Source organism: Lissotriton vulgaris, chromosome 1_1 (assembly GCF_964263255.1).
Source record: "Lissotriton vulgaris chromosome 1_1, aLisVul1.2, whole genome shotgun sequence".
Lineage (NCBI taxonomy): Eukaryota > Metazoa > Chordata > Amphibia > Caudata > Salamandridae > Lissotriton > Lissotriton vulgaris.
The window spans coordinates 589,180,830-589,200,191 of NC_141685.1; the positions used below are offsets into that span (position 1 = coordinate 589,180,830).

General features: G+C 41.0%; 1 protein-coding gene across 1 annotated transcript in view; it reads right to left on the reverse strand.

The window, feature by feature from the left end:
- Window positions 1-7,201: 7,201 nt before the first annotated feature.
- The window catches only part of LOC147747525 (vitellogenin-A2-like), a 71,546-nt gene continuing 59,385 nt past the window's right edge, over window positions 7,202-19,362 (reverse strand). The window contains exons 27-34 of the mRNA XM_086953992.1: window positions 19,139-19,281; window positions 16,806-16,944; window positions 16,578-16,713; window positions 15,525-15,711; window positions 12,362-12,450; window positions 10,302-10,399; window positions 10,026-10,207; window positions 7,202-7,468 (exon numbers count right to left, since the gene is read on the reverse strand). Of these exons, the coding sequence (XP_086810118.1) occupies window positions 10,049-10,207; window positions 10,302-10,399; window positions 12,362-12,450; window positions 15,525-15,711; window positions 16,578-16,713; window positions 16,806-16,944; window positions 19,139-19,281 (951 nt within the window). The 3' untranslated portion in view covers window positions 7,202-7,468; window positions 10,026-10,048. The remainder of the gene's footprint in view (window positions 7,469-10,025; window positions 10,208-10,301; window positions 10,400-12,361; window positions 12,451-15,524; window positions 15,712-16,577; window positions 16,714-16,805; window positions 16,945-19,138; window positions 19,282-19,362) is intronic.

Here is a 19,362-nt window from a genome sequence, read left to right on the forward strand (position 1 = left end):
GCATTTTGATTTACGGTGTTAAAGGTGAAGTATGGGAAGCTCTTTCAATATCTCTTCAGCCTCTTCTTTCCACCCCCTTTCCAGTCACTGAGTGTCCAGGAGCTTCTACCGCTAGAATTGTCAGACTCCCATTGTTCCTCAACTATTGAGGAAACCTGGAGCAGGGTCCTGCATTAATTTACGTACGACCTACTCTCCATGTTCAGGGCCAGGCCTTCGATTTCTCCCTTGATCTTGCAGGCCTTGATTATCCTTCCCGGTCCAGTCTCTTCACTCTCACTGCTGGCAGAGATACCAGATGGTGGCTGCTCACTCCTTTCTTTAATCCATCCTGTGTGCCTATCTGTCCGGTGGCAACTACTTCCAGCCGGGCCTGAGAATTTTTCAGCCTGGTCTAACTATTGTCTATAGGGCCTTTTGACACAGCGCCCGGGTTGAGGTCTTGCACTCAGCCTGTGGCATGTCTCTGCTTGTTGCACCAGCCTCTTGCTCTTCACTCAGCCTCCTTCTCCTTCTGCTTGTGCCTGTGTCCCTTCTGTTCCCCAGGGGTCTTGTTACCTGTTATCCAGGGGCCCCTGCCCTCAGGTGGTTTCCACTCTTCCCTAGGCCTCTCGCCCCAAATACAGCCTTCAGACTTACCCAGCAACAGGGCTCACTCACCGTTTGAGCGATGTGACCACCTTAATTCCTCCCAGCCTGAGTCTCTGCCGCTCAGTTCCCCGAATCCTTCTGGGCATCGATCATGGCTGCCTGATCACCCCAGTGCCACGTTCTTCCCTCTGTGTTTACTTCAGGCTTGTGTACCATGCCGGGGCTCTCCCAGAGGGGCCTCCTTAGTGTCGTGAGGCACATCCATGGTCCTCACCCTTACTCGATCGCTCGTCCAGGTGTCAAGCATTCCCGGGTTCACTGAGGCGAGCGCCACTCTGCGGTGAGGGTTGGGGCAGAGCTCCCCTATCTTTGCCACTTTCTTTTTGGTTTCTGTGGCCAGGGACCCAATTCTCCTACCGCTGCCCATTGTCCACTGTGCTGACCATCCCTAGTTGTCCAGCTTTGGCCTCTATGCAATCTGCAGGGGTCTCGCATTGTTTCGGTACGGCTTAACTTACTGTGTTCATGGCCCAATAGGGGTTTTTGAGCGGCTGCGCTGGCTCTCCTGGTCTCCGGAGTCATGGACCTGTTGGTCTTAGCGGCATGTGGCACTGTCCTTGGCACCCACCTGAGCTCAGTTGTCCCTTTGGGCATTACGCTTTCTCGTCCTGGCTGAGGCAACCGCTACTCCGTGGTGAGGGTTAGGGCAGTGCTCCACTGTCTTCACTTGCTCTCATTTCAGTGACGCAGGCTGGAGACCGGATTCTCCTTCCATTGTCCCTTGTCTGCTGTACTGATAATCTCCAGTTGTCCAGCTTTGCCTACTTTGATCCCTGCAGGAGTTCCACTCTTACTCCAGTACGGCCTGACTTATTACTGGTGAGGCCATTCAGGCGGCCATGCTCGCTCATACATCATCCATTGTCACAGGCCTGTTTGTGGTAGCCGGTCTGTCGTTCGTGGTTCCGGATCTCAACAACTTCGAAGACTCTCTTTTCTTCACTCTTCTCGCTGCAGAGCCTTTGCTCTGTTAATTTAGCCCCATGAGGGCACCTTGAGATAGAGAAATGGAGGATTTCTGACTGCCCGGGATGGAGCTCCGCGTCTACGCGTCTGCCATGTTGAGCTCTCAGCCACACCCCCATCCCTCTGGTAGCTTGGCATAAAAGCAGTCAAGTTTAACTTAGGTGCAATGTGTAAAGTGTTTATGCAGCACACCAACAGTAATAAAGTGATAACTAAACACAAAAATAATTCGACAACAATTTAGATAAATTGAGTAAATCATAATAAATAAAATGACATTAGAATGATAAAAATCACTTTCAGTAGAACCTGAGATATGCAATTTCAAAGGTTTTAGGTAACTATAGTGCCTCAAAGTACAGATTGTCTTTAGAGAACATCTGGTCATGCTAACCATAGGAAAGTCAAAAGTTATTGCCAACTGGGATGGAGGATGGGCAGATTCAGGACCCAGATTTGTCCAACTGAAAAAGTAACTTTCTCAAAGTCTGGTGCAATAAGTCCAAATCATAGAGGAGGAGGCCACAAGGAGAACATAGTAGATGGCCGTAGTTGCAGTGAGAAGAGCAGAACTGGCATCAGGGACAGTCAGTGCAGTAGCTCGTAGATCTGATGGGGATTTGCAGATGCTAATAACTGGAGCTTCACTTTGGTGGTCTCTGTGGGCTGTTGTTGCTGTAGCACAAAGTGCAGATCTTGTGTTGTTGGTTGTCGCTGGTGGTCTGGCAATCCCACACTGCTTATCAGTAGCAGTCTGTTAGGCAATCCAAGCCAGCAGAGTGCAGTAACTCAGCCCTGCATGGTTCAATTCAGAGGAGAGCGGTGGGAGTCTTGTACATTGAGAGTCTTGGGCAGCAGAGGACGACTCGGACCAGAGGCTTTGGTCAACACTGGAAGGAAGTGGAGGAGCACTCAAGAGAGCAGTGAGATCCCCGGGCAGCAGCAGGAGTGCCTCAGACACAAACATTAGCCTCGGACAGCCAGACAGGAGTGGGAGCCTCCAACACAACTGGGAGCCTCGGACAGCAGTAAGAGCCTTGTTAAAGCCTCGGACAGTGACAGGAGCCTTGGACAGCAGGGGAGGGACCAGATGAAGCCCCGCAGGCCATGGTCACCAGGACCTATGTGTGCACTAATGAAGCGCCTTATAGGCCAAAATGTGTTGGCTGCACTTTTGTGTACACTGACAGACAACAAGAATAAGATTTAAAAGACAAAGGAATTATCTGTTTTGCTTTGTTATTTGTCTGATCTTCTTTTTGTGTACTCTTTACTCATGTTGCCTGTCTAATGTAATTAAAGATCGCTGTAGAGCAAAGGGTCAGGTTCACCAGAGCATTGCATTGGCAGTAGTAGGCGGTGTTAAAGTCTAGGAGGGAATGGGCCCATTTGCGGATGCAAAGAAATTGAAACTTCTGGATTTCACCTTTCATTGCAGAGAAGTGCACTCAGAACACAACCAATGGGACCTGGAGAGGCCCCTCTTACAGATCAAGGACTCACTCTAGCAGAGGCCAGCAGGGCTCAGGCAGGTCTAGTTACTGGCCCAGTTGGAACGTGTCAGGGAGCAGATATAATGAGGCCTCTTGAGCTTGCTGTGTCCCTGTATCTCAGAACAGGAAGTCAGCCAACTGACCCTTGAGTCAATCAGGTACCCTGAGATGAAGGTAGGAAGTCAATTCTTCTTTCAGGGAGAGTGGGGCAGACCTCAAGCAGCAGGGCAGACTCATGGAGAACAAGGCAGACCTCAAGCAGCAGAGCACTCCTCTGGTTGTAGCGGGGCAATCCTCTGAAGAGCTAGGGTGACCTCAAGAAGAATGGCAGTCCTCTAGGGAACAAGGTAGTCCTTCTTCTGTAGTCCACAGGTGCAGGAGTGTACTGAATAGGTGGTTCAAGAGGCCCAACATTTATACCTAGTCCCAGCCTTTGAAGTACATTTACCATCCTATCTACAGCCAAATCTGGTCTGTAAAGATCTTCCCTTCCCCTGTCAAGGCTCCAAGTAGCCTAGGGTGACAAAAGGCTAGTGTCAAGTTTTGAAATGGCAGCAGGGCAGGGAACTGATCTGCCCCATCTATCATGGCATGCTGGCCCATCTTACCAACCACAGTGGTTGGGACAAGAAAATGGCAACTTTCTAAAAGCATAATTTTCAGAAATGTGACTTAAATCTGACTTTGCTGTTAAAGATGGGTTTAGATCCCAATTCATTTGAGTTGAAATGTGATATTCCTATCTGTTCCCAATCAAATGTTAGCACTTATTAAAAGTAGCACGATAACCCAATGCTTAAAATACAATGCAATCTGCCTTGTGTGCTGTTTAGAGCCTATCTTCGGGGTACCTTATATGTTCTAAAAAGGAAGGTTTAGGCCTGGCCAATGTTTTTTTATTGCCATGTCTAATTGGCAGCCTAAAACTGCCATACAGGATCTAATTACAGGCCTGAGACATGTTTTAAAGTGCTACTTAAGTGAGTGGCACAATGAATGCTACAAGCACTGGTAGACTTTAATTTTCAAGCCCTGGATGCGAGTAGTGCTTTTTATAGGGACTTATAAGTAAATTAAATATGGCAATGAGGTGTAAACCAATTTTACGATGATTTATGGAGATAGCAGAAGCACTTTTGCACTGGTTATCAGTGGTAAACTGCACAGAGTCTTAAGGCCAACAAAAACAAAATTCAGCACACAGGAGGGTAGAAGGCAAAACTTTTGGGGGAAGACTACATCAAGGATGTTAAGTCTAACAATACCAAAGCAGGATTTTCTTGATGAAAATAAAAAACAATGACTGCAGCAATATGGGAGCTGTCTCCCAAGGTCTGAGGGAAATTTTCACTGTCCCTTACAACCACATTTTACCCAGTGGCAACGTGAAGGGAACAATGGCCATTTGACTGCCCATTCTAAATCGGATGGGTAATCGTATGGCCAAACACTCCTTTGGCCCTTACTCCGTCAGACCATTGGAGGTGTATGTCAAAAGCAGAGTTGGAGTAGTCTCCATCACTGACATGCTGAAGTTCAGCCTGACTCTAAATCAGGTAGCCAGAATTTCGGTTTGGTGGAAAAGGTACTCTGTCACCCCTGTGAAGAAGTACACTCTCCACCAGACTCTAAACCAGGGCCTAAACCAGGATGTTAAGAATTCAATCTAGCCTGTTCACCTTGGACATTTACTGCAATTTCACTGGTACTACCATTGACAGATTGAAATTAATATTCTACTTTTTGTTCCCTACTGCCTACGCACCACCAGGGTTAGAAAGTTTGTGGTGTTGCTACTTTGGACAGATAGAGCCAGACTACAGTTGTTTATCCAGTTTCCTTGCATGGTCTAGAACAATTCAAAATGCAAACAAAACTATTGTGTGACAGTGGCTCCACTGGACATTGCCTATTCTTTGCAGAGCCATTGTAGAAATGCTCTCATTGCATGTTATCCAAACTTAGTACTAGTGCTGTCAGGCTTTCCTTCTCACCTGTGGAGTTGTGAAATATTCACAACATGAGTAAAATTTGCATCCCCCAAAAAACTACAATTGGAAATCTGAGATCCTGATGCTAATATATTGTGGACAATACAAGCTGGTGAACACCCACAAATGCCCTTTCCATATTTCTGAACTTACACAGACATAAAGTAGGTGTAAATGTTCTACCTATTTCGTGTAGGACATTACCCTGACCTCACCTTAGAAAAAAAGGTTTGAAAACAATGAATTTTGTCACGTTCTAATGCTTGGGGAAAAAAAAGATTTCATGATTTTAATCAGGTTATAGATGTTGATTGTTCACATTGTTCTGATCTAGGGCAGTCTTTAGGCATAATGTAAGGCAATGCATCTATGTGCAGTAATCAGTCGGTAATCAGTCAGCCACATGCAGGATACAGGCACCATGAATTAGCCCTGCTCCTTCCTCGGCAGCTCGCGGGGTGACATAAATGTTTGCCAATGGGGCCTTTTGTGTGAAATTAAACTCAAAGCCAATGGACTATAATTGAAAGTGGGGGTATTTTAATTTTCTGGCTACTCCCTTGAGTGACATCTACGTAAATCATGTATTGTCTTGACATACACAGAGGAAGTTGGTGAAAAGAAGAACACTCATTACTGTCTACAATGATTATGCTATGTCCACACATCTTTCATTTTATAACTTTTCCTGTGAATTGGGCCCTACATTTATGAGACACCTATTTCTAAAGAAGAACTCAGAGTCAAGGTTTAAAGCTTAGAAGCTAGCTGATAGTGTCATGCAATTGTGTGCTAGCTAAATGGGTTTATGCTACTGCTGCTTACTCTTTTGAAAATCTAAAATCCATGGAAAAGACTAACACCATAGGAGAGAGAAATAATATAATATTCGAGGACACCATATCCGTTCTGTTGTGGATCTTCAGTAGAGTCATTCTTAACTAAGAAGGAACTTTTTAAAATATAGGCTTGTATACATATCATTTTGCATAACTATTGTACGCGGTTTGTGTTCTAGCTTCTAAAATGTAGGGTATCTAACACAAACAACTACAGGAAATATCTCATTTGTAGGTCTCATGAAGGTGATATATTTTTCAATATGCTTAATGTCTAGTAAAGGCGGTACAAAAGGGGGTGGTGATGGACAGAGCATCTGAACCAATCAAACCCTCACACCCAGGAAACAGATCTGGGTTTAATCCATCACCGTTCTTTAGCCCACTCTGCCACCCCAGTTCAGACATGGCCATATGCAATCAGTCTGACCATGTGCCTCATGGGAACAGTCCAACCCGAACTGCCAAGCCATGTCTTCCCTGGACCGGAAACGAGCTTCCCAGGACCGGTTTCTGGCATTACAGCCGTCTTCAGCCAGGCTTGCTTGAATCCAGTGGCAAAGTGAACAAGGGACTCACGTCTGAGCATACCCTGCCAACTTATGGTGAACAAAGCGATACAACAGGGGGTGGTGATGGACGGAGCATCTGAACCAATCAAACTCTCACACATAGTCAACAGATCTGGGTTTAATCCATCACCGTTCTTTAGCCCAATCTGCCATCCCATTTCAGACATATGCAAATCAATCTGACCCTGTGCCTCATGGGAACAGTCCAGCCCGAACTGCCAAGCCATGCCTACCCTGGACCGGAAACAAGCTTCCCTTGACCGGTAAGGGCCAAATTTTTGTGTGTTTTAGAACAATTTTAGAACGTTTATTTCCAGTCTCCTGATTTTTAGTTAAGCATAACTTGGATGCAGGTTACTGAATGAAGGTCCTACACAGCCAAAAAGAAACCAAACAGGGATTGTTTCATCAATGAATAATTAGTATAAGGAAAGCGTGCTTTGCATTTAACCATATATGTATTTTAAAATAGATGAAATTCTGGAAGGAAAAATAAACCATTTTAAAGCGTTCTCTTTATATTCCAATATTTTACTGAGCTTTCTTTTGGGACTGCATCAGGTGCTGCACCCCTAGCTCCAGTGCAACTGCAAAATAATTCAACCAATCTTAATTCTTTGAACAAAAAGGTAAATTTATGTTTACGCCTTAATGACTTGCTAACTGAAATGAAACAATGACGCCTGTGCTTCGTTTTGAATGAAAGAAATGTTTATTTGGAAATGATATATTTATATGGAATTTATCATTTTATAGTTGGAATGGCAAATCATGGGTCGATTTAGAATTAGAATAATTTAAAATGGCACACTGGTGAAAGGTTGATGTGGAAATCTCATCCTCTGAGTGGTTGTTCTGTGGAGTGCTTTGTAGTTCTCCAAATCAGCATCATGTTGTGTCATTAAAATCTTCACTCCTTGCTCACTTTAGACTTTCAGCAGAGTTTAGAGTAGAATCTGTACAAAAAGAGTGAAAGTAATCAACATGGAACAGCCAGGGTGATGTTGAAGCCCTTACAGTGTTTATCGTACTAGGCATCAATAAATGCACACAAACAAATGCAGATACATATGTTGTTAGTGACGGAACATATATGAGTATAGGTTGTTTTTTTGCAGTAAGCTCCCAGATAATTGGCAGAATAAGTTCAGGCATTACCACAGGATGCAATGTTTACTGGATGCCATATTATCTTCCTGTGCTCCGTTCCCATTCTACAAGCTGTGAAACTAAGACCAAATTGTGTTTTCCTCACACAATTTACACTAGGTTTTACCTTGCGAAATTTGTATGGGGAAAAGTGTGGTATTACAAGACAAGTTGTCTTGTAAATATAGTATTATAAGAGAGGCTCTTTCACTTCTTTGGTTGCAGACTTCTATTTCTATAAATTCTATTAAAAAACTGTTTTAATCTAAATCATAAGTAAACCCCACTTCATAGTCAATAAAGGCTGTATTTGAAAGATTATATTTTCCAATAGCAGAACATTTGTAGGAGTATAGAATAAATAAGACCAGAACTGTAGTTGCACTCCCACCCTCCTTTCCACTCAATTGCAGGGTAGGTTAATCACAAGCAGAAAAATATGTAAGTGTCTAGATCCATTGGCTTTGTCCAGAGGGCATCATTTTATCAATCCGTCATACAGGATATCAGCCATACCTAGGTAGTCCTCCTTCACCTGACCCATATTTGGGTCCTCATTTCAGTCAAATTACCTTAACACTCTTTGCATTGGGGAACATATGAGCTCCCTAGGATCACCTGGGCCTAACTCATATAACGTCACCAACAGGGGACTCAAGGTACATCTATGAGACAAAGCTGAAACACGTCAACAACCTTCTAGAGTCACTTGCTTCTCTGTGCTGTGGCATAATTGGTTCTCTGTCTCATGGGTGTGATCAATTACTTTATGGATGAATATCTAGTAAACAGGCATAGTGAAGGGCAGGCTAAGTGATCTAGTTCAGGGGGAAAACCCAAGGTGATGAGGAATCATAGGACCAATATTTTTTTTGCTTGCTGCAAAATACAGGTCTCAGTTTGAAATCACTAATTTTGTGTCCAGTAATTACTTTTCTGAACTGATCTATGAATCATTGGGTCTAGTTGGAACATTCAGAGTCAGAGTGGGTCGCAATTCAACCTCCCTCATTAATATTCATTCCAATTGGAGGCCATCACATTTTATAATACAGCTGTTTTCCATAAAGAAAACCGGGATGCATTTAAAAAGAAGAGTTTGACATATCTGCTTGATATTTAGTAGATTTCCAAATTGGACTACTTAGGTTTTGTGAAGGGCTACCATGCCAATGTGGGGGGTTGGCAAAATGTAAATGTTTTCAATTTGGATTTGGTTGCAAAAAATTGATACATATGATATCAAATTGGCCTTGAAGGGGAGCCCTAAACACATTTGTTCCAAAAACGAACTGGTATCCATTCGGAATCCGATGTTGCAAATGTTGAATCTGAGGAGATATGACTGTTAAAGGCTTTGTCAAAAACACAAGAGGGAGGTACAGCGAAGGGTTGGATTCTTGCTCCACCGCACACCAGAGGTCCTGTTCTTTAATATAACAGATTCGACCTCACACTGCACTTAACAATACCAGCCAGAGTTTAGAATAAAAACTTTTTTCATTTATACTCATGTGCCAGGTACTTTTTAATTTTTCACCACATCCCACCACTCACTTATAACAAATACACCCCACACACCTCACACCACACATAGTCATTACTACAAGTGCTCCCGCGTAGTCGTAGGTCGCAGCACGCCGCATCCCGATAGAGGGGTGCGAAGACCCCGATGATGAAGCATGACACCAAGGGGCCTTTTGGTGTGTGAGGGGTATTTTACAAAACACTGAGTGCTTCAACATTTGTCGATCACTCTTTTCCCTTCCCTTCCTCTGTGTTGGATTCTCTCTGTTAAAGGCTTTGTACTTCACAGGCAATATCGTCTAATAGTTTTAAAATCTGAAATTTTTTGGAACCACTTTAAGTGTCAAATTTCATCTCTTTCGCAAATAGAAGATGCAGGTATTTTTATGTGGGTGTGTTTATATGTGCGTATGTGTAGTAACATTTGTGCATGGAGTGTGTATTGGGTAGAAACAACCTACTTTCTATGGCAGCACAACCCTGCTACTCCTTGACAGTCTTAATCAAAATGATTAAGAGATATGCAAACATTTAGCCTACAAGTTAAATTGTGATATTCATTCTAACATTAAACAAATCATGTTCATAATTTGACATTCTAGATACTATTTGGAAATGGAGACAAAATGAAATGTGCTAACATATCAAGTTATAATATTCAATATTGACTAGGAATACCAGGAAGCTAAATGCGGGAAAACTACTTGAGAGAGGAAAGGTTTTACTGGATACATAGGCCCCTCTGCCAATCTATATAGTAGACTTGGTTCCAATAAAATGATGGCCACTCTGCGAGAGTTATTGCATTCCTCCAATGAATCCGTTTTGTCAACTCACCCGTTCAGAACCTTTTATCACTGTTAAACAGAACATGATTCTTCTGTAATCCATGATTGGACAAAACTCCCCTCATCTTTAGCAACATATCCATCTGGCATCTGATATTCCTGTTCCCGCTCATCATCATGATGGCCACAAACTCCACATGTCTTGCCCTTCATCCACAAAGCTGGTGTGACCTTTATAATAAAGAAATAAAGAGACCTCTGATGTAAATCTATGTAATCTTGTCATAACGGCCAGCCATGCAGTGAGTGAAATGCATCAGAATACCTGGCATGTGACTCCATTGTAGTGAAGCTTCTCAATGCCAAAGTCCGGTGCGAGAAGGATCAGCCCATCAGTCTCCTTTTCAATCTTCAAATGCAGTTCTGGAATCAAAAGAAGTGCACTGTGGTTGAATTTCAAACGAACAAAGAACTTCAGAATATATTGTAGAACACATGCAGCAGAGATAAAAAAATGTGCTAGAGATAGTTCCAAGAAGAGATAGAGATGTATCTGTTAATAAATTGGAGCTGTACATATAGTTTTAATTTGAAACATCTATTTAGAATGCAACAAGTCAGCAAATAAACATGCTTACTATGTAGGATGGGGCCCTTTAATTTATTTCCTAGGCATGTGCAATCTCTAGAGAACATTGTCCAAATAATTACAGGCCTGTTCTGTGCCAAATCATCACACTTTATCAACTAACAATAAAGGCTTATTAATTCCACATTAGGTCTGACTCAATCATAAAGGGAAAATACATTTGTACTTGTGTCTCAGAATAATGACTACAGAAATATTGAAATGTACAAATATTGTGTTAAGAAATTGACAACCAGAATATTGTGGAAGCAGGTATATAACGGTAAGTGTAGAGTTACTTTTCTTAACTTTATGCCTCAGTATCATTGGGATATATATATATATATATATATATATATATATATATATATATATATATATATATATATGTGTGTGTGTGTGTGGGTGTGTGTGTGTGTGTGCATGTGTGTGTGTATTTTTGTGGTATTACCTTTGGAGTTAAGTATAGTAAATCTATGCAAGCCTATGCCTACTTACCTTCCATATATTCTAAAAGTTAATATGCTGGTCTCCATATTTGTGCATGTCAGCTTTCAAAACGTAATATTGTGGTACCATAACCACTTGTATATTTGATTTCCCTCCTGGTGATAAGTTATCTGCTTTAAATCAACCAGTGTTGCCACAAAAAGTCAGCATTCAAAATCTTTAAAGTGCGATAATTAACTTCAAGTGATCAATTCAAGTTAAGATTTTTCAATGCTTGTAGAAAAGACTGAAATTAATACATTTCAGACATGTAACTATTGATTTAGCTACTTGTCAGATAAATATAGTTACTTTGGGTAACTTGGGAGTTGTGTGTAATTTTTGTGATTTATGAAAGCACAAAGTGCGATGATCATTTTGAAATTGGCTTCCCACCCTGGGAATATACATAACACTACTCCTGTCACTGGTATGAGAAAATACCTTTTCGGCATAAGAGAACAAAAGGAACACTCCATTTTTAAATGTAAGCATAAAGGGTAGAACACAGGGCTTACACAAAGGGGAAAAATCAACCTTCCAGAGAAAAATTTCACAAATGCTCATGTTTACTCATGCACATGTTATGGGTGTTGAAAACTCAAATGAGTACAATTTTGGGAGTAGTGGTGCTCTTGGAATAGTGCGAATGGCATGGATTCCTAGGATCTTGGATTATAATGGTTAAGCAACACAAAAAGTCAAAAATCTGCTTCAAACGTAGGAGTAGATTCCTGGCTTTTTAAAGGTGGTCTTAGTGCATCGATTCACAAGAAATACAGGCATATACTTCATTTCCTCATTGTAGGACCAACAACCAATCTAATCTGCACCACAAATCTTACACTTTTAATGAGTGTTACAGAACTAGAGTGACATTTTTGACCACTTTATACAATTTGAAAGCATAGAGAGAATTGGTAACCAGCAAGAGAAGACAATAGATTCAAATAAAAGGACAGGGGGAGCAGGGGAGTGCAGGAGAAGGCCCAGAGAAGAGTCTGAATTCATTTACACATAGAAAGACAATGAAAAACTACAGGACTCTTAAATAATCTTAACTGAGCATTATTCCCTGATGCTGATATTGATGATACCGCAGCATCACCTGCTAGCTTCATCTCATGATAGAAGCAAATGAGTCATACTAACTTATCAGCTGTAACCTGGTAGACCCCTGCCACTGACCCTAAAATGGGTCCTCATTTCAGTTGTGATGAAAGTGATTGTTTGATTATTGAGGCATCCAATACAACCCTGTCACCTACCAGAATGTGATTCATATGGCAGCCTGTTGACTTCAATGCCATTTATCGTCAGCTTCAGGGAGTCAGCAGATGGATACATGTCAATATCGCTGCAAAAGAAGAACAGATTATATGTCAGTCTGTAATATATTTTACTACCAATGCTTTGTTATGGTAAGTATGAGGCCCAGCGCTTATAACACTTTCCTCTGTTTGTTTGATAGGTTTTCACTTTGGAATAAAAGAAGGCCCTTCCTGTAAAGCCAAAAATGTGTCACTGCATAAACACTTACATGATCAGGAGGTGGCATTCAAAGATTTCCCTGACACATACTTCAGGCAAATCAAGAAATCCCTTCTGCATGGTGCACGTTCCTAAGAACGAACACTGCACCATCTGATTTGACAATCGAGAGTCGTAATTCTAATTTTCCACCCAAAAAATTGGCTTTACCCACCACCCCTACCACATGCCTGTTCTCTGGCTCATGGTAGTCAGCAGATTGGGTCAGCATGATGGGCCACCTCCCATCTTTTAGCTTGTATATCTATTATTATCTCATTTCCCTTAATTTGACATCAGTTGCATTTTGGGATAGGACTGGTCAATTAGCAAGTGTCCGTGTTTTACTATGATTTTAATTACTGAACAAATCCATGCTGCTTGTTACATATGCTACATCCCCCAGTTAAATAATATGTTGTTGTATGATTTGTTTTTAAATGGCCAAGTTCAGAATAGGGATGTTTCTATTACAAAATTGCTCACTGGCAACATTACTGGCAAATAGCCATTTATCTGGTATCTGGGGAAAACAATTAGCAGACTGGACAACTTCTCTTGGAGTCTATGCCTGAAACCAAGTTGTTGGAAATATGCCAACAAAAAACATCCTGCTAGTAAAAAGTAATATAGGCATTGAACCAAGCCCCTTCACTCTATGTTCCACAAAACAAATAATACTGGATATGAACGTTGTTCAAAGTAGTTTTTTGATAGATGAAAGTTGTGTTTTAAATGGCAAATGGACATAACAATACAAAATCTGAAAATGTTCCCAGTAGAGACAAGCTGATCAAATTTTGTCTGGTGTTGCATCACTACTCGCGTAATAACCCAATACAGAGCACTCAGGTTACAGAAAGCTCAGGTGAGAGGCAAAGGGCATTTTTGGAATGAATTGTTTGAATGAATGTACACAGAGCAACTAATACAATGACTACCTGTACCCACCTTTGTGGAAGGAAATGCGTTAGAACATGTCCAATTATTAATTGTCATTAGGTAAACCTTCTGTCCTTCCCTCTCCCTATATGACCATCATTTTAATTAAATCTGAATATTGTTACCGAAGGAAACACAGACTTCCTATACTATTAGGATCTCTTGCAGTGAACAGAGCAATATTAACTGATATTGTCAAGTCCTTTGATGGGACTAGTTTTAAAAAACAGAATTCAGCTTAGTATCAATGTCTGCTTTTCCCAAAGTGGTTAATGATGGCATTTGATAACCATGACCCTTTGACTTCTAAATGAGTTTCTGCTCTATAGTACTCTAATGATTTAGCACAGGTCAAATTCAAACTCAGCTGGCTACAATGCAAATGGGGGTATCATTCAATGATCATGTTAAAGGTTACAGAAGAGTTAAGAAAAGGGCTAGCTGCATACAAAATGCACATTTTTTGGGGGTCAGACAAAATGACTTTTTTCTTTGTAATCAGTGTCTCTGCAAATAAGCAGAAATACATATTTTTGATTCTCAGGAGCTCTCTGAAACTTCAACAATAACATCTTGCTTGATTCCATCACAAGTGTTCGGCAAGAAACTCACCTCATATTTATGTAAAACTTTTTCAACTTCGGCCTAGATAGTTACAAAGGTTTTTTCCCTGCTTCCCCAACCAAAAATTCAGTTCTGAAACGTATCTTCTTCAGTCCAGTTAACTAGGAAAGACGTACTCTCTATGATTGCCAAAGTAAACTCAGCCAACCCATTGGAACCTTGTCCAACAATTATCCAGCACTAAATCTGACCCTTTGGTTGTTTATTTTATTTCTCCACTTGAACAAGGATTAGTTCCTAGCACCCTTAAAAAAGAAACTGTTGTTACAGAGTTAAAAAAAAGACAGTGACTCATAAGACATAAAGAGAATCATCCGATTACACTCTTACCAATTATTCCCCAAACCACTAAAAATGTGTGGGAAGTATTCTATGTACTCATTTACAAGAGACAACATTTTTAGATGATTCACAAGCTGTCTTTCACACACCACATAATACTAAATCTGTTCTGTTATCTATTTTAATTGACCTACAAATGAGCTTGGATCAGAGACATGCCAATGCCTCAATCTTCCTCGACCTATCCGTAGCATTTGATATGGTTCATCATGTTATCCTACTCAATCATATCATCAGAGATGGCTTGGAGGGGAGTGAGCTTAATTGGTTACAGTTTTTTCTTTGTAGGCAATAGCAAACAGTATGGTTGGCACAGGGTACCACAGAGATCAACTGGATTCTTTCTAGCCAAATGATCCACTGTAAGATACTCTGCATCATTTTTTAATCCTTTTATAGCTATTGTCATATTTTTGTAGCTCAGCGAGATGCAAGATATTGCCCTGACCACAAGCAAAACTCCTCCTCAGATAACAGGCAGAGTGTTCCTAAACTGTTTAAAACTAGAACTGGAGTGCACAGTTTTTCTTTATGTCCTTCAAGGCTTTTGAATCATGTGTCCCTCAGTCTAATCTGCACATTTCCCCAGACTGACACCTATGCGACTTTACTTGCACTAGCTATCTTGCTTAGGAAATTGATGAAGAAATGTGCCATGTGGTGCCTAATGAAGTAAACACATTCATTTCAGTACTAGGTTAAAAGCATAATCTTAGTCCGCAGAGGCCATCAAATTGTGTAAAGAAGATACTGATGTTTGAATAGCTCAAACATAATAATCTATGTAAACTTCCATATAGCATACTACTTAATTCAACCATTGAATCAAACACCTCTGGAAACCAATAAAGCATAAAAATCATTAGACAACTATGTCATAGAATAAAACACACAAGGAACACATTTCTACTGGTTTTGAGAGATTAACATCTAAGGGTAACACCACGGATACACACTTTTGAACATTCAGCTTGTTAGACTGAAAATACTCACTAGCTGCCAAGTTTGACATTGATGGCCTTTTGTTCGGAAGACTCTTTCACTTTCTTCACCATCACCAGGAAGTTCAGATCAGGACTACAGTCTTGCACCAGGACATGGTAGCAGCTTCTTGGCATCGAGTAGTTAAAAGCGACATCATTAAAGGTGGTGATTGTGTCTTTGGAAACTGTGCAGCGACCTAAGAAATTATAAACAAGAACTCAAATATTTATGTTTGTACACCTTACAGTGAGAAAAACAGAAACTCTACTAACAGGATATTGGTTATCAACAATGTACTGGTCACTGGAAGTGACAGGACACTTTTTTAAAGGTTGATGTTGCTGCATTGGCCCCTTTCTCAAATGGAGCTCATCAAATGCATATTTGTTAGTGATGAGGAAATGCTAGGAATGGAAATTAGCCTTTGTTATATTACTGCCTCTGCCCTTATGAAGCCTGAGATCAAAGTTACCAAAGGGAAAGCCGAGGGTAGCTGCTGCTACTACTAACTGGCATCTGTGTTTAAATATTTTGCCCTATCATCAACACCAAGTGCCTAATTGTAAAAACCTGATTTTATTTATGTTCACATCAGGTAAATGAGTGCACATTTTCTTCGTCGTGCATACTCCTTTATTTTGCAATGGCAAAGTCATGGTTGCATGGATTGCAACATGCCTCGTTAAATTCTATATGTATTCCCAATTTCAATTCTCATGCCTTGCCCATGGTATGAATATATATTATTAGAGTGCCTGTTATTTGAGCGTTTAAAAGTTTAGACACGTATATTACATTGAAAGTATGATGTAGTACCAGTTTTTATTGGGACTTGTGCTCAGGGATTTTATAATATTCCGCAAACTATTTATTGTAATTAGGAGGACAAGTATATATTCTAATTTTTGCAATTTTATATTTTAGGTTTTTTTTACACAAATGTGTGGCATGTTCTGATATTAATCAAATTCCACACAAACAGCATGTGTGGCCTTAAAAGAAAATTTAATTGACATTCGAGAGCAAAGGAGTAGTTAGATATAAGTGTTCCCAGTTGTTTACCTCTTAGGTTGTCCAGCAGGTTCTCAGGGGCTTCAGTAAAAATATTCCAGCTGGGGGACTGAAGGGATGAAATCTGTGTAGGGTGAGCAGCAGGGATCGCAAATGGAAGCTGAATGGATCTGTAATAAAGTGTGAGCTGCAAAGTAATCAGAAAAAGGCATTACATATTTATGGATCCACCCTTTACATGGTTAGAAATGTGTCACTGTCAGTAGCTGTAATATTTACCTTTGGAACCTGCATAACTGCATCAATGGATCTTGGAGAGCTTAGTGAGAGGACCACTGTTGCTTTCTTAGAGGGATTTTTCTGCATCTTTTCAGATAACCCAGCCATGAGTGCAGCTCCTGGGACAAACTGTGCAGCCCTGCATAATTGAAACAATAGTAATATCTGATGCTAATGTATTCATTTAGATTAAGTATAACATTAGGTGGTAATGTTTCCATAAATATAGTGATCTGCATTGTAGCATTTTTTTAAGTAGCTAATTATGATCCTTAATGGGTAAGTTTAGCTTGTTTAGGAATGTAAAAATAGTTGATCTATTTGTAGGGATTCATTTACGATCAGTTGAGATTTTGCAGACTGTATATTTCAACTTGGAGTCTTTCCTTCAATCATTCAAGTGCATGTTCTGTCCTATTATAGGCATTGGCAATCACTTCATCAGTATGTTGTAATCAAAAAGAGAGAGGAGAACTAGAGAGGCTAGTCTATTCCCTCAGTTTATATGTTAGCAATCAATGAGAACTAGCTCTGGTTTAAATTGTTTGTATGTCTGCGGGTGGAGGAAACCCATTAGGTTTTATGAAGGCCCTGCCCCACCAACCTAGTTGGTGGCATGCTTCATCATCGGGCCCCACCCGAGGTACCGAATGTACCTCAGGTGTGCTTCGATGCCAGAATTTCTGCAGAGCTGGTTTTTTGGTTTGTGAGGGTGCTGTGAGTGTGCTCTGAGTGAGGTTTAAAATACTGTCCTGGGTGTCCCAAAGACTGTTTTAATGGTGGGCCCCAGGCAGTCAATAAAAACAAAGGCTTTCGAACGTGAGCGGTAGGCTTATGGCCTCCGACATCCTGTGCGGTCAAGTAGTTTCAGCCAGGCCTTATCTTCAACTGGCTTTCGTCATGACCTTATATGTGCACGGTGTAACAGGGGCTTGTATGCGTTTGTCAGTGCCCTGTGTGTAAAGCACATGCTACGGTGCTTATATGTGCAAGAGGTGTTTCCTCTCGAGTTGTACACCTGATTTTAGCGAACAACTCAGCATGGTCCTCAGCCAGGGGCCAGGACCATGTGCACCTGCGTCATGTCGCTGGGCTCGCAATGAACCTGTTGTCCAGGCAGAGGCTCCTCACGGAGTTCCCATTGATTGCTAACAATCACTTCATCAGCCCTTCGGCATTGATTACGTCAGTGCCATCACTGGTGAGTTAGATCATTCCAGGGGATTCCTTTAGAGTGTAGAGTTAGATCATTCCCGGGCATTACTTTAGAGTTTAGAGTGTTAGCTGCCAACCCACCAGGTCAGCAGAGGCTCTGTCCTCCACACGCCTAGCAGAGGACACCCTAGCAGATGCAGCAATCATGACCTGCCAGACAGGGATTTCCTGGCTCTGAGTGAAGGCGCTGCTGAGGAGGCTTCATCAAAGGCACTGAATACCTGATGAGTGAGCACCATGTTTGATATGGCTGCTGCAAGAACAAACTTCTGAAGTGGAAGTTTGTTCCAAAACAACAAAATAATGCCTCACAACTGTAGTGTGTGGGCCACTATGCAATTTTCAATAAGAGTGACAGTCGCACCACCCTAAATACCATGGAGCAACTTCCCACTATGGGCCTGTTGTCCCATGGAAACCTTGCAGCCTCCCATTTCTGCAGGGCACAGGAACTTCAAGTATTGGGTAGAGATGCATCTATTGGTTGATAGAGGCTGCAGCATGCCAGCAGACTCTAAATGCCGCTTATTGTTTGTAACTGTTTCATTTCTTTGTGCCTCTCTCCCATTAGAAGAAGTACCCAATCCTGGCTGCAGACCTGTTATTGAAAAATTGAAAAACATTGTAGCATTTGTTCATTCCTAGCACCGCATGAGACAAACACATATTTATTGAACTTGTGAAAATATTTTAAGTATGTTATGCAACTAAATTAAAATATGCTAAAATGTTGGATTGATTAGAAGTTAAGGATTTTAGTATAGGCCTATAAATGCATGCTGAGAGAATTGAATGTTTTTTTTAATGTTACAAAGCATGCATTCTTTTGAATATTGGGATAGAAATGTGGTGACTTGTCAGCGGATGATGTAAGATGTCTATTCTGCAGTATTGCAATATAAAACATTTTGAATACCCATTTTTATTTTCCGTACTCCGAAGACCTACCAACCTGCTTAACACTATTTAAACTACAGATTGAATTGAGATCTTCTATAGTGCTAATGTGTAAGTCACAAGGGGAAATCACTTGTTGGTGCCTACTTCAGAATATAGAATTTCTTGCTTTTCCTGAACATATACAATTAGTAAATTCTTACGTAATGTAGAAATATTACCATTTTCCAGCCGATTTCAGTTTTGATGGAATTTTGGGCCACTCCACCTTCAGCCTCAAGCCCGGTTGGCTGCCAAAGTGACCAGTTTGAGCCTTTGCAGCAATTTTGTAGTCCTTGCAATTCTGACCCCATTTCAGGTAGGCCTAATCATAATGTAAGAAATTACATATATTAATTTGATGTATTATATACAGAAGAGATGTTACTATCCCTGTTTTATCTGC